This window comes from Diadema antillarum, unplaced genomic scaffold, assembly GCF_040938485.1.
Source record: "Diadema antillarum isolate AM-2024a unplaced genomic scaffold, OU_Dant_1.0 seq00000053_RagTag, whole genome shotgun sequence".
Lineage (NCBI taxonomy): Eukaryota > Metazoa > Echinodermata > Echinoidea > Diadematoida > Diadematidae > Diadema > Diadema antillarum.
In genome coordinates, this window is record NW_027271161.1 from 1,888,496 (window position 1) to 1,904,787 (window position 16,292).

General features: G+C 38.8%; 1 protein-coding gene across 1 annotated transcript; it reads right to left on the bottom strand.

Moving 5' to 3' along the window:
- Nucleotides 1-396: 396 nt before the first annotated feature.
- Nucleotides 397-16,062, bottom strand: LOC139725630 (peroxisomal targeting signal 2 receptor-like). The gene is made up of 8 exons (XM_071636719.1): nucleotides 16,052-16,062; nucleotides 13,501-13,803; nucleotides 12,464-12,657; nucleotides 7,009-7,210; nucleotides 5,700-5,809; nucleotides 3,017-3,130; nucleotides 1,586-1,741; nucleotides 397-1,019 (listed from the first exon to the last, which is right to left on the bottom strand). The coding sequence occupies exons 2-8, from the start codon at nucleotides 13,616-13,618 to the stop codon at nucleotides 948-950; spliced, it is 966 nt and encodes a 321-aa protein (XP_071492820.1). The 5' UTR covers nucleotides 13,619-13,803; nucleotides 16,052-16,062; the 3' UTR covers nucleotides 397-947.
- Between the last annotated feature and the right edge of the window lie 230 nt (nucleotides 16,063-16,292).

Here is a 16,292-nt window from a genome sequence, read left to right on the forward strand (position 1 = left end):
GATGAGAAAATGAAAATTGATATAACAACAGTATAATAATAACATACGAGTGCACTCCCATCACAACAAAGTCCTTGGAACTGGCGGTTTTCTTTCGTTACATCAAAATTTCATCATAATCAAACAGTAAAGACAACAATTTTTACATGATGATATTGGAACCTAAATGTTTACTTTGTTGTAACAAGAATTTCGTTATAATAGCTATCATAACGGGAGTGCAATGTACTTAATATTAGGGTACTGCTCTGCACATTTTACCTGTTCTGCAAGAAGTATCGTAGCACACAAATGGTTGTTATTATGACAAGTATATAAACGGTATTACAGTGGATTGTCTGCCATCAAAGTATTGCCTGACAAAATTGTAAGGCAACATGTTGCACCCCTGTAATTATGGCAAAAATCTGGCAAGATATTCATGGGCCTCCCATAATCATAACAATCATGTCACCACTTGATATTTCATATCTCTGAAACTGCCATACAGTACATATCTTTCAACAGTCTCCTGAAATGTGTGTGAGTGAGTACCTTTCAGGAAGCTGGCCATATGTTTACTTGGTTGTCAATCTTTTCAGAGCAGTGTGTCGTCAAACAGAGCCGATGATGGTATCTAATTTTCAGTTCCTCACATATTCCCTTAACCCTTTGAGGACGGGCTAATTTTGCTACAACACACATTTCCCATAGACACTTGCCAGAGTATACTCGGGACTCGTCCTCAGCGGGTTAAGGTCCTTACCCAGAATCTTCACAGTCACTTACTAGTCCGTGTCTACAACTTCTTCATTATATATATATATATATTTTTTTTCTTGTCTTCCCCTTCCTTGAAACAGAGGGGGAAAAAGAAAAAAGACACTGCTTCCAGGTTAAAGAGATGGAATTCTCTGTGTGATGGCTGTGTCATACATGCATGGTGCACTTGTGTTCTTGTGTTTGTATCAGGTGCCATTCTGGGCTAAGGACTTTGGGGTGTAGACCACCGTTCTCTCATCCCATGCGCAGTCTGCCAGCTGGATGGACAAGAGTGGTAGAATATAAAACACTGAGGAGTGCAACAACATGATAGAATTTGATGCAACATTAGAGAGAAATGCAAGCTCATAAACTCTGGTATCATATCTATAATGAATTTTTTTACTAAGTTTAAATATCAATGATTATCAAGATGCCATATTCAATGTCATTATTTATTTTTCACAAAGTATGAAGACACATGAAGTAGCTGTGTAGAAGCAGTCATGCATTATGGGAACATCACACACAACATTTCCATGAGTTGATTCCAACTCGATAATATAGAAATACCTCAATATTGTCTGACAATAAATACGTCTCTCTCTGAAGCAGCTCAATGAAAATCCCATAACTGCTTTCCACGTGATATTTTGGTTCTGATTTTTAGGGTTTGTTCATTTGTTTCTCATTCTGCTTCTAATACACCCTATCATTTCACCAATTGATCCCATCCATTCAGAAACTTCATTACCAATGTGTGACCTAAATACCTGTGGTGGGTTAACACACGTTTGCATTAAATATCCAATGATTCATGTTGTATCTCTATAGTTAAACATACCTGGCCTGGAACATGGATGTTGAAGTCTAGTCCACAGACAAATTCTGTGTGGTGTTCAATTGTTTCTAGCGGTGCTGGTTGCTGGGCAAAGTTCCACGTCCGAACAGTAAAGTCATATGAAGATGATGCGAGCACACACTTGTGGTGGGGGGAACACTGCGAATACAGAACCAGGGAATGTCTAATTGAGAGCAGGACAACCTAGCTTGTCTGATCATCATCATCATCATCATCATCATCATCATCATCATCATCAATCACTTCAAACATGCAAAGTAAGTTCTGGCAAATTGATGATGCCAAGTATCCAGAGTGTCAATTTGCAATGAATCTGGAAAGGAGGTCCATGAAAATTTATGAGCATTTCCCCTGTGAAAGACAATTTACAGATATGCTTTCTTCCAATATTTGCACAAAAAAATATTGAGATTTCATTAAAAGTAAAATAAAACCTATAATATTTGTAGAATATACCTGAAACATGCCCTCTGCAAAATATTAGAATTTTTTGTCAATTTGATTGTTCATCATTGTGGTTTAAAGGGACTGTAGAGTGCTGGTTGAGGTAGGGATTCATGTTTTGAACATTCCTAAGTGAGATAATGAAAAGGCTCTAATGAAATATGAAAGAGCATGTAATTCTAAGAAGGAATCAACGTTTATTTGATGAAAATTGGTTTTCAAATGGCTGAGATATCCAAAAAAGTGCTAATAATAAAAGGCGACATGCCCCAACTTTATTAGTATCTCTTTGTTTCACCTTGTTTTTGGATATCTCAGGCATTTCAAAACCGATTTTCATCGAATAAACTTTTGATACCCCTTAGAACTGCATGCTCTTTGACATCTCATAGAGTGGTTTCTGAATATCGCACAAAACGTTTAAAGCTAAATCTTCACCTCGACCAGAACTGTACACACCCTTTAACTATTAATTCTAAAAAAGTATACAAAAACAAAAATGCCTTGATATAGACTAGTCAATCACCCAATTCTTTCACTCAAACGTTAGTGCTATCGATATTGTTTTATCTATCCAAATATGTCTTCAACAATAGTGATATGCAATGTGTGCATGCAATCAGCTAATCAATTGACACAGACTCTCGATATTATTTGTAAAAATGTACCGTGTACACGAATAGCTAGAACACGCACACATCATTACTGCACTGACAGAGCAGAACTTTAATGTGCAGAGCATAAGCGCCAAAGTGTTATAGAGATATGATCTGATTTATTGAAACATGTACACATTCAGGGGCTATCACAGGTGAATTATGGCTGATTTTGTGTATTCTAGCTGTACACAAATTTGGTTTCAGGGTATTGGTACACTTTAAGTCATTATTTACAACTGAAATGACATACAGTGTACTACAAAACAAGAGCAGCAGACAACAGTACAACTCACATTAAGATTCTTCTCACCTTGAGTCTACGTATTGCATGAGTGTGCCCACCTAGTTGAAAAAGTACTTTTGATGGGTTTCTCAGATCCCAACCTCTGATTTTACTGTCGACAGAACCTGCAACAATGATGTTCTGCAAAACAATAAAATAGAAAAAAACAATCATGAGATTCACTTAAAATGAAGCGGTCTGCCCCAAGTACACAAAATTCATACAACTGGTCTCTATGATAGACCAGCAGCTTTATGATAGTGCGGCTGAATATGGGTGATCAGTCATCTTGTCTTGTACAGATGGAAACTGAAAACAAACAAACAAACAAACAAACAAACAAACAAACAAATAAACAAACAAACAAACAATCAAACAAACAAACAAACAAACAAACAAATAAACAAACAAACAAACAATCAAACAAACAAACAAACAAACAAACAAACAGACAATACAATTAAGATTTTACCCATGAGATTGCAAGTGGCATTCATCTTTGATTTTACACGGATAAAATTACATCTTCCAGGATAGGTTGTCCAGGTTGTTATACAAATGATGCACAGGATAGAGTGTGTTAGTGTAGGCGTGGTGCACTCGAGGGTATTTACAATTGTGAAACATGCACGAGGCGAAGCCGAGTGCATGTTGCACTACATTGTAAATACCCGAGAGTGAGCTACGCCTCCACTAACGCCACGAAATAATCCTGTGCATCATTTGTTTTATAAAATGGGTCGAAAATTCGAAAACTAACATCATTTTTCAGCGTTTTTCACGTACCTTTGTGGGTCAAGACGTCCGAAGATGTTCGTCCCAAACATTTACGCACGTTGCACTCGCGGAAGTCCCGCACATACAGTATAAGTATAATGGGGGGTTGGGTTTCCGGACACTTAAGTTCCCGCATGAAAACTTACTTATTTTACATAGAATATGCACCCTTTACCTTAAAGACTTGATATAGACTCCTCATATAGGCCTACTAGACAACATACTCTGAAAACGGCGTGAGAATTAACCTGCTAAATCGTTGGATTTGCTCTTCAAGGTGACTCCATGTACGCGTCCGGTCCCATAACGCTTGGTCTACTGTACTGTACAAAGTGTACGTATAGTAGAGTATACGTACGTACGCCACACATGTTATGCACAAGGGAAGACAGGCCGGCCGGCCGGCAGCCCGAACTAGAAGTTGTTTACAGGATTGACAGCGCGTATGCATGCAATTCATCAAAGGAGCCGCCGCGCGCACAGACGATCGGCAATCTACCATAGGATTACAGGCAGTGCAATTGTACTGAAGTAAAGGAAGGAGGTGTGTCTCATTTCAGCGCTTCCTATTGGCTACATTCTTGAACCCATTTTATAATTCAGGAGAAGAAATGGTAAGTACATTTTTGTAGGTACAGATTTCTACTGAAACTCCGTCTTTTACCAAGTTACACTGAGAAAAAAAAAAATCTTCAGATTGCCCATGCAATTCAAGACCCTTGCCAGATGCACTCTGAACATGCATATTTTGCATATGTTAGGTACGGAGGTAACTTTGCATATTTCACCATTATATTTGTAATCAGGCATTTCACTTCGGGAATTATTTCTGCATACATTGGGTGAATAGACTTATGGCTGCATCTATGCATGGGGTTCTAATCTTATCTGATTAAGAGTTGCCCAGTGACCTCAATCACAGTACATTCGTTCTTGGTTGTAAACACAAGAGGGTCAAGCTCTGATAAGCTAATTGGTATCTGCACTAATGTATTACCTGAGTGCGTCTCTCTTTTCCCTATCAAGTGGGACATATTTTGGGATCATCTTGTAAGTGTGAGAAAAATCATGAAATACTTGCAACAAGACAGAACTCTAAAGAGGCACTATTCTAAGCCTTTAACATTTCATGGTGGGAGAATAAAAGGATACAAAAATATTAATGTGAGCACCCAGCTCAAGACCCACAAAAAGGAGGCCAAAGTGAATTTCCACTCATGTATATAGTTTAAACGAGGAAGCTCTAAGCTTTATACATGTAGTAATGTTATATAACTTCTTAAAATTGGATTACCCTAACCCACAAGAAAAGTGATTAAAATGAGAGAGATAGGAGGTGCAGTTTCATAAGAAAACTGGATTCAATGAGTAGTGTCACTCCGGTGTGCTGTGCAGAAGAAGCAATGAAAATGTATTGTATTTGTCAGTGAAAGCAGGTCCTAAAAAATATGGCCAAGAAAAACTGTGAATATACACCTATATTTTGGTTCTGTGTTAAGTCACCTGAGTTTGACAGTAGGTAATGAAAACATTCCTCTTCCAGGTAGTAAAGACCAACTTTACAAATTTGGGTCGGTCAATTAAAATTGCATATTTTGGTCATTTACAGAGAATCCTAATCTGGAAACTTTTTGAGGACTTTGAGCTGGGCGGTTTCATTCTGTATATGCTGAATATTTCGCAAGGATTTTATTCTTGCAAATTTTGCAAGTTGGGTGCTATTCGCAAATTTAAAAACACGCAAAGATATTTACTCTGACCCCGTCATGAATGTGACGTGCACGCATACATTTCTCCGTTCAGTACTGCACTCCACAATTGCGAATTTAACCACTTGCGAAATTGTTGGGAAGTCCAGTTTCACAAAAAATTAGACTCGTTTAATACATTTGTATAAGGCACATACAGTATAATGATTGATAGGAAGCTTCACCTGATCATATTTGCACCAGTCACATGATATGACATCCGCCTTGCTGACAGGAATGAGAAAGCGTGGCTTCTGCGGCCGGTTGATGTCCCAGACGCACAGCGAGCCATCGCCTGGAGAAGGGAGGAGGAAAATCACCATGACAACAGTAAACATTGCTGCACTGAACATCTCGGTCACATGGTGCAAGGTTGTGTCTTGATAATTATCGGTGTCTGTCATTCCCTACATACATGTAAATTGTTCGTAAACTTTTGTGAGAGCAGCAGCCATCCTTTAGCAAAGAAGTGTTCAAGGTCTTGGACAGCTGTACAACTATAATGTCATTTTAAAGAATAATTATTCATGGCCATACAGTGTATATTATCAGGAGTATCAAAAAACTAATGCCCTCAAGCTAAGAGATCTGGGCCCCATTGCAGAGACTCCAACTCTCCCGTTTTCGACGGGAGATCTCCCGCCGAAAACCCATTTTTGCAAAATCTCCCGTTCTCCCGCTTGAGATTTAATTTCTCCCGCCCAGGCTCTGTGTCTCCCGTTGAAAAGGATTTCTTACTTTTTGCTATCGTATGTTGAAAAAAAATCAGCCTTAGATAGAACCAGAGAGCATCTAGAACCCTAGGAACTTCGCGCTTCGCACACATCAATTTGGAGTCTCCCGTTTGCTATTGGTTTCAGGCGGGAGAATCTCCAGATCAGAAGGTGCTTTGGGTTGGAGTCTCTGCCATTGCATAAAAGTTACGATCAAACACAAGTCAAGAAGAGCAAACGTACAATGTAAGTACCAAATGCTCCATTCTGATTGGTTGAAAATCAAGTTGCGTATGATTTTCTTGAATTGCGTTTGATCATAACTTTTATGCAACAGGGCCCTGGAAGGCTTTTAATGTGATTGATGATAACATACAATAATGATGATAGTAATGATGATGACAATACTGATGATAATGGCTAAATAACTTATACTTATACTGAATCATTATCATAATGGATATTCCAGTTCCTCTACTTCTGTTCATCATCAATATTATCATCTATGTGATTACTTTATCATTGATATTATTTCCAGTATTATTACTGTCATCTCCCATACTATCATTCTCTTTCATTTAGTAATATCAACACCAGCTAACCGAAAAAAAAATTTTCTGTGCTACCTCCATGCACACTCCTGTGGTTCCCAAGGGAAGAAAGGGCACATAGAATTTCTTTTCATATTACTGCCTGGAGTCTGAGAAGAATGTAATATGCTCTTTACTCATCACTCCAAAGTTCTTGAAGAAAAAAAAAATTAAAAGAAATGCATTCTTGCCTGAGGAAGTAGCAAAGCATCCCGGCACAATGGGGGACCAGACAGCCGTGTATACGTTGTGGCGGTGGCCAACGAATGTCCGCAGGGAGTGGTCCCGATTTGGGTCCCAGATCTTGACGGTCCTATCCCAGGAGGCGGAGACAACAAGGTGCTGGTCCCTGGTTTGGCTCCAGTTTACACAGTACACCTCCTTGCTGTGTTCCTATATCATGGAAAACAAATGTATTATATATATATATATATATATATATATATATATATATATACCAAACATATGGATTATAGGACTGGTGTGTAAGTTCATATACCATACAAGTATATTACATAAATGATAAATATGTTACAAGACAAATAAAACAATATAATACACATGGTAATCACACACACAAAAAAACAAACAAACGACAACAACAACAGCAAATGAACAAATGGTTTCAGCTCACACGGCGTATCTCGTTTCTGTGTTCTTATACCACGGAATATAAACATACAAATAGAATACTGGTATAACATAATGGATAAGAGGTACAAAGTTTGTATGCATGTATATACATTGTAAATAATACACTCACAGGTACATATTATAATACAATACGTTGAAAACAACAACAAATAAACAATTGGTACAGATAATCTGAGGCTGCATTAAACCTTCCTTCCAAATACATTCATAATGCTACATTACACAAAACAAGACATCAAATCGTGATAGTGTGGTTTTCAAATCAGCTTCAGCTTTGAATCCGTACAATGTACCTACTTTTACGTACACTAATCCTATTTCTGCAAAAGACAGAAAATATCACAAAATCCCAGGGGTGACAAGACCTCCAGTCTCTACTGGCACATGATCGAAAACCTAATGACTCAATTTTGACAAAAAAATACTGATCTGAGTTTTCAAACCTTACAAATACGTATCAATATAACCCAGAACAATGTTTCTACTTTATTTGATGTCAACATTGATGTTAATCTATGAAAATGTTGCAAAAATGAAAAAGTTTTTTCACTCTTGAAAATTCATGATTTTATTAAATATGAGGTTTCATCCCACGGACAATACACTGTATGTGCTTGTGCCGTATATTACACAATATTACCCGTAAAATGGTCCCATTAAATAAACGTCGACTATTAAAACTTCTTTTCAAAACCTTAACTGTAAGCAAAATAGCTTGGAACTTTGATCTTCTAATCCCCAGGTATCTCCAAATCTTTAGACACACATGGACATTGGTGTTTGTTTTCTCATTAATTTACAGTGCCCCTTGCACTGAACAATGCAATATATATGAGAGATATCTTATAGATATTATCCCCCTCCCACAAAAGGAAAAAAAAAAACCCATTCATGTTTGGCATTTCATTGGTGAACAGCATATCTTAACTGTTATCACATAAAACATTCAGTTCAAGTCAAACAATAGAGGGCAGAGAAATAATGACTTTATAGTTATTGCGTACACAAAGTTGTCACTTTAAAATGTTTATACGAGATCAGTCGTGCATATGACCCAGCCCACTATGTGATAAGGATGTTTATTATTGATAGCAAAATCTGGCTTCCTCTCGCATATGACAAATAATACCAAATAATATGATAGTCAAACATCCTTCTACTGACTCTATAATTCTCAATATTATCTTTTGAATCAACTTATCGGGATGAGGCAATGAAAGGGGCATTGTAATGGTATTTGCTGGCTAGTCAGAAAATCAAACAATCCTGAACAAGTTTGACAAATTTAAAAGGGAAGTGTTTTTCAGAGCTGTACAATTCTGGAATTCTGAACCCACCTGCCTACTTTTAGTAACTCTGATAATAACAGCAAACAAAGAACAGAAATAAGGTATACAGTCAGCCATACTCAGCAGTTATTCATGCACACTTGTCAATGACACTGATACTGAGTTTTTCATGAAATGTTGCAATGTGGCTGAACAGTGAAACTATGTGGATAGGAAGCAGCATAGAGCCAATTTCTGTCTCACAAGACAAGAGATAACATTTTGGGTGCAGCATTAACGTGAGATGTTGGAGAGTTTTGAACAGCATACATCATGAAGGAAAAAAGAAAAAAGGAACATCATGTAGCAAACTAGCATCATTATATGTTAAAAAAAAGAAAGAATGAAAAATACTTTGTAAAGATGTATCCTTCATTGAACTCATCATAAAGTAAAGGGGTAAACAGCAAAATGGGGCACAGTACCCATAATTACCCCATCACTATCCTTAATACCACACAAGTGACAGAAAGTTCACCATTGACCATCTAATTCAGTCAAGCCTGTCTGCAACTGTCTTTGTATACAGGTGCTCTAAAAAGTTATATTTTTATTTAATAAGTTTGGTAACTTGCATTTGTTGGTTGACTCTCACTTTCATTTTGTTGCCTCTTCTTGGTACACCAGGCTAGGGCTCGCTGCTTGCTCAGCCCCCCCCCCCCCATACTGTTGCTTTTTCACTCCTTTCCTCTCTTTATCCTCTGTTGTTCCTTTATCTTGTTTGATGTTGCCTCCCTATTCATCCTTATCCTTCACAGGTTGCCCCCCCCCCCCCCCCCCATGGTCCTCCAGATCATCACTGACCCTCCTCTGCCTTTTGTCTGTCTACCCTCCTGCCTTAATCCCACTCCCTTTACCTCTTGGGCTCTTTGCTCATGACTTCCAACTCTTCCCTTTTGTTTTCTTTGTTCTGTGTCCCTAGTCCTCCCCTGACTGTTCTTGTTGTGTGTGGTCCCATTGCTTTCCCTGTCTGTTTGTCATTTTGCCTCTGACAAAGATTCTGCTAGGATCAAAAGCTGAGGCCCCTTTTGACTCCATGCATTGGCTTGCCACTATTGGACATTAAAGGGATTGTATACTGTATGCGCCATATATTTCGCGAGTCTAAATTTTCGATAGTTCATGGTTGAGACCTAACTTCAGGTTTCTTAGACCCCGTTTACAGTGCGGGGCTGGGCAGGAGCCGAGGCAGAGGTGCGGCAGAGCCTGGCCTCAATTGCGGGGCCGAGCCCCGCAATTCTGTCCGTTTACAGTGCCGGGCTCGGCCCACGCTGTTAATTCAAACCTTTCAATATTTTGTCGTAGTGGCGCTCTGCTTGTAAACAAATGCAATTTGGTACAGTCTGGTTTCCAGACCCTTTGCCAACTGGACTCCGTAGTGACGAAGTCGCCGCTCGGCAAAGGCCTTTGCCGAAGGAAAAATCCTTTGCAGGACAAAAGCATCTTAAACTATACTAGTTTTCGACGTTGAGGGGGTTAATATCCTGAATAGCGAAATAGTACGGGCAGAGGGTCTGGAAGCCAGACTAAATTTGGTACCGCATTTGGCCCAGTTTGTGTTTACACTGAGAAAAGGCCAGGCTCGGCAGCAGCTCGGCCGTGACCGACACCACCTCCAGAGCGTGGTCAAATGCACGGCCAATTTTGGCCCCGCATTTGGCCTTTTGCGCGTTTACACTAAAATGAAGGCCGGGCTCGGCCGCGGCCGAGCCCGGCCTTTTCGCTCACTGTAAACAGGGTCTAACACTTTTGGGTGAGATAATGAAAAACCTCTCATGAAATATGAAAGAGCATGTAATTCCATGAGGAATTCAACATTTATTTGATGAAAATTGGTTTTCAAAATGGCTGAGATATCCAAAACAGAGCAATCCTAATAAAATGTGGGACCCAACTTTTATCATGATCACTTTGTTCTATTTTGTTTTTGGATGTTTCAGTCATTCCAAACCCGTTTTTCCTCAAATAGACTTTGAATTCCTCTCAAAATGGTATGCTTATAAATACTAAGTGTTTTCTTGGTATCTCGCAAAAAAGTTAAGCCCAATTCTCATCTCCATTAATACTGTACCATCCCTTTAAGCAGTTTTTAGCAGTTTGTTTTTTTGTTTTTGTTTTGTTTTTGTTTTGCTACAGGTGCTCTTTCATTAACAAGTTGAACCGTAATGTGCTTTAAGTGCCGATGGCACAGGAAACCCCCACAGTGTTCAAAGTCCTTGGCACAGAAAAGGTTAAATGAGGATCTTGACAGCACAGGGAATCTGGAGCTTGCTCATACATTACAGTACATGTGGCACGTAATACTGTAAAATACGCTCAAGCACATGCAAAAAAAAAAAAATGAAGGAAAAAAAAATCAGTATCAACAGACGTGATCTCATATATCATATAGTTCATATATTGCACAGTATCATGTGTACATTAAAAGTATTTTCAAACTTTATGTACTATCTAATGTATCTACCACACTGCCTGGCATATAGATGTCTGTTTAACTGTCATTAATGTATGGACTTTGTGCTCATCATTGGTTAGAAATGTTTAATGACACATCAATTTTTCTTTGGTGTCTGCATGCAGTGGTTGTGCACACATTTCAGTCATTTAGCAGATCTATGTAAAATCAGTGGTAGCTGCACATTCACCTTTGGCATATACAGAGACTCCAACCCCAAGCACCTTCTGATCTGGAGATTCTCCTGCCCGAAACCCCTAGCAAACGGGAGACTCCAACTTGATGCGCACAAAGGGCACATCTTGAGCGCGAAGTTCCTTGCGGTCTAGGGTTCTAGGTGCTCTCTTGCCCTATCTAAGGCTCATTTTTCAACATACCATGAAATTAAGCGAGAAATCATTTCAAGCGGGAGATTCTGCAAAAATGTGCTTTCAGCGGGAGATCTCCTGTGGAAAGCGGGAGAGTTGGAGTCTCTGCATATCATACTTCAACAAGATGCTGTGGTAATTAGTTGTACATGTAGGTTGTGCCAGGCGAATGGTTGGTTTTTAATTTCTCCACAACACAACTTCTGTCACGGAGATTTTAACATAGTTGCTGAGAATAAATGGGTCCTACTCTACAGCAAGACAAATTTTTCCCACATCAGATAGCCCAGTAAGGTATAATACAATTGTAGTAACAATATTGTGCAGCTAATGCAACTTCGCTAAATTAATTTGCTGGTAAACACTTTGCTGCACTGAAGGAACCAATAAAGTTGTTCATAAAACCCTATTAAACTGTGATCTTTTTGCTGACTGGTATGCAAGCTGTGGAGCTTTCTTCGCTGATTGGGAGAGATATCTGGAAACTATCATACTGTTAATGAATGGAGATTTAGTAATCCCTTTCATCCGGATTGTGTTACCATGACCTACCTGATGGGCAGAGACATTTTGCTACGCCTCAGTAGGTTTACTAACACACCTTTGTATCTTGTCAATTAAAGTTCAACTTTGATGGGATGACTGAATGCTGTTAAAGAAAAAGCTTGGTATATAGTTACATAAAGGGTTAAGGGTAGCATTTGCTGCCCTCTATGAGTATTTGAAAGAACTGCCGTAAGATATCCCCCCCCCCCCCAACACAAAAACCCAACAACATGATTCTAATAGGGACAATAGAGCCAGTCAAAACTAATGAGCATAAATATGAACTTTCACCTACCTTACAGGACTTGAGCGGGCCGTTCTGCTGGTTGAGGTTCCATACCTGGATAGATCCGTCCCCGCTCCCCGTGACAATTAGACTCTCATTGTTCTCGGCCCAGGTCAGATCGAAGAGACCCTCGTTCCAGTCGAACGTGCCAAGCAGCACTGCCCCTGCCGGCATGATATCAATGAGAAATAGGGTGCCAGTTCCTGTAGGGGAAATCATTCAAGAAAATTGGAGACAAAAGGGAAAGCAAACGACATACTAATGGCTTCTTCTCGTCGACAATATTTTGCTGGTCTTTGATGTATGTTTGAAGTAGATTACTTTTTTTGACCTACCAATACTACTAAGTACTTGATATCTTATCATGCTGCAAGACTTGAACCAGTCACTTTCCTTTTGCTATTAAAAAGAAAACAAAAAATCATAAAACAACAAACCTGTCTCTTCCCACATCTATACATATAAAAACACACACAAATAACAAGCATGGCTTGATCATCTGGATATTGATGCTGTTCAGCAGAACAAACAGGCACTCTTCAGAACCTACATGATATTCCTGTGGAAGAATCTTCAAATCTTACACTGTACGTCATAAGTATGAAAAATTATTTTCATGTGTAAAAATATTTAAGCCATCAAACACTTGACATAAATACGCTTCATGCCCAGAATCTTTGAAGTTTGATCCCACACGTATACAAATTTTGTATACTATCTAAAGTATTGTATAGTTCAGGAGACAGTTATCAGTTTAGCCAAGAACATATCAACTGTAAGTTCCATCAAAAATACAAATTGAGCCAATGTTCCCCCAAAAAGGACCATAAATTGGAAATAAAAGTATACAATTTAAAGCACATTATTGTATGTATAGTTTAGGAGACAGTTATCAGTTCAGACAATAAGATATCGATTGTAAGTTATAACTATCAAAAATATAAATTAAGCCAATGATCCTGAAAAAAAAAAATCATAAATTGGAAATAAGAGTTCAAACGTTTATACTCAAACTGAAATGACTTCAAAATGCAATAATTTCATACCTGCAATTCCATAATGCTGGGAAGTTGCGACTGCAAGCCGTTGTGGTAGGTACGGTGAAAATTCTACAGCGTAGCCATGGCGACCAGGAGATTTAAAGGCGACAGGTGGCCGATTCATGTCTGAATTTTGACGTTTACGAAGTCCGCTCTTGTTAAAAACTACATCATCTTCAAAGTGACCGTCCTCTACGAGAACATATTGTGGATTTTTCTATGCATCACAAGAATAATTATAAGAACTAAGGGGTAGAACAGGAGCACACTCTTTGCTACCGGTAATCTTCACAAAAGGTGGTTCGTCATCTGAAAGTATAAGACAAGTACGAAAAGACGAGCATAACTAGAATACAATGTCTCCAATGATTTGATTCCTCGCTCATTGAGACAATTCACTGCACTGACTGTTACAGGCAATAAATAAATGGATTCGCATACTATAACAATATATTCTAGATCCAGCACTGGAAGCGTCACATAACTGCCACTGTCTTGCAATCTAATTTGAAAATGTTCCCTGTATTTGCACAACAGTTTGGAATTTAAATACATTTTATAGGACATTTATTGACTAAGTCATGACATCAAACATCACAGACAAGAATTATTGCGCAATAAATATCATTCCCGGGACTATTTTTATAGGTGTATTCCATATTGGCTAAGCATGACGTTCACTATTAAGTACAGTGTAACTGTAAACATAAAGTAATCTACTGTACAATCTTCAGGTACAGTGTATTCTTAACCTAGTTTTTCTCTTTCTTTTTATTTTTCTCTCCACATAAGCTACCATAGCAGAAACCTTGTAACACCACGACACTATTAATGTGTGGTGGGAGGGAAAGAACTCTGCACAGATTTTAATAGGTAACATGGCTGTATGACTTTCTTTTGAACTGGTACATGAATGAATGAATATAGGAATTATGATATTGAATATGATGTTAGTCCACTGAACAATTGGCATAGACAGTCAAACTTATCCACAGTGACCACTCTCAAAAATATGACTTTGTACAGTATTGAAAGAGGGCAAGTGTAGACTTGATAGCAGCCACTTACTTTGTACATAGAGACAGTTCATCATCCCATTTAAAGTATATTTGAATTTTAATTCAGAACATTTGTGTATACCCCTGTGTCCAAAAGATGGGGGGGGGGGGTGGGGAATATCTTTATAGAGTCTTTCATTTGGACAAGGCATTCAGTATCATTTATGCTGTTTTTCAAACATATTAGTAGGGATTGGATCAGCTATCAGTATCACATCAGTCACAACACACACACACAAGAAGAAACTACATCCATATGCATGGACATACTGACAACAATAAAAGCTTTAGGTTATTGCTGGTTGCATTATTTTGATTGATTGCCACTATACACAACAGGGTCATTAAGTTTCATGTGAGGAATTCATTATGGTGGCATGTAGCAAAAGATTGTTAAAGGGTGTGTACAGTTCTGGTTCAGGTGAGGATTCAGCTTTTAACGTTTTGTGGGATATTCAGAAACCACTCTATGAGATGTCAAAGAGCATGCAATTCTAAAGGGTATCAAAAGTTTATTTGATGAAAATCGGTTCTGAAATGGCCTTGATATCCAAAAACAAGGTGATCCTAATTATAAAGGCGTGGCCTGTCGCCTTTTATTATTATGACTTTTTTTGGATATCTCAGCCATTTGAAAACCAATTTTTATCAAATAAATGTTGAATCCTTCTTAAAATTACATGCTCTTTCATATTTCATACGAGGTTCCGCATTATCTCACTTAGACTTAGGAATGTTCAAAACATGAATCCCCACCTCATCCAACCAGTACTGTACAGTACAGTCCCTTTAACCTTTTTTGTTTTCTTCTTGACTGAGAGTCAGACTCTAAATGCCAAACGTATCATGTCTAACATCAGACTGTAACCTGAGCGTAAGTTTAATATTCTAGAAGAAAGATATAGGTCTACACAGTCACAGTTACTTAGACCACGTTACTGGCATTGTCATTGATTTGCATCAATCATCATTTAAACAGCCTGTAACAGTGTCAACATGGTTAACTATATTCATGTGCGATATGGGAATTAGACAACCCTGCAACCTTCCGCTTCGTAGTTCTCCATACTGGAAGAAATCAAGCAAATACAAAATGTCAGTACAAAGAAGAAGAATGCCGTAGACAGGATGGATATGGGTACTGGAGCTGGAGTACCACACGCGCTATCGCTTTTCAACCAGTAAATTGAGTTGCTAATGTCAGTCACCGCTTGCCCTTTCCGTCCGCGCCGGTCGCGGCGCGGCCCGGCGACCCGACGTACAGTGACACTTCAACGCTTCGCGGCAGCTTGCCGTGGCTGGTTACGTTTACATTTTCGGTTCGGTGTTCGAGCAGTCCAAGCTCGCTTGATTCTTATCTTTTCGGAACAAACGATAAATAAGATGAATAAGACTGTGTCTAGCTACCCAAAGAATAGGAGACAGAGAAAGAACGGCGCTAAATTAACACAGCACCAAGAAAAAAAAAAAAAAATCCACGATCATACGATACCACTCACCACTGCGTTCGCCACGCACGTCATTCTCAGAACGTGAATTATGTAATCACAACAGGCTAATCACCCTTGAACCGGAAGCTGTCAATGCGCCTTTTTCGCGCGGGAGCTAGGAGTTGTATGCATAATATGGATGACAACATGATCACAAGGAGAATGCAGACGCAACACACAGCAGGCGATCGAGTATTTCATAGATTCTGATCCAACAAAGATATGATTCGTTTGTCAGTTTTGACTTGCC

Bases quoted from the DNA above. Each gene is read 5' to 3' on its own strand.
- LOC139725630 (XM_071636719.1), bottom strand. From the start codon at position 13,618: ATGAATCGGCCACCTGTCGCCTTTAAATCTCCTGGTCGCCATGGCTAC. The intron at 3,131-5,699 runs GTGAAGCTTCCT...ATTGTTTTGCAG, and splicing joins ACTGGTGCAAATATGATCAG to AACATCATTGTTGCAGGTTC. The intron at 1,742-3,016 runs GTGAGAAGAATC...CTGTATTCGCAG, and splicing joins ATGCAATACGTAGACTCAAG to TGTTCCCCCCACCACAAGTG.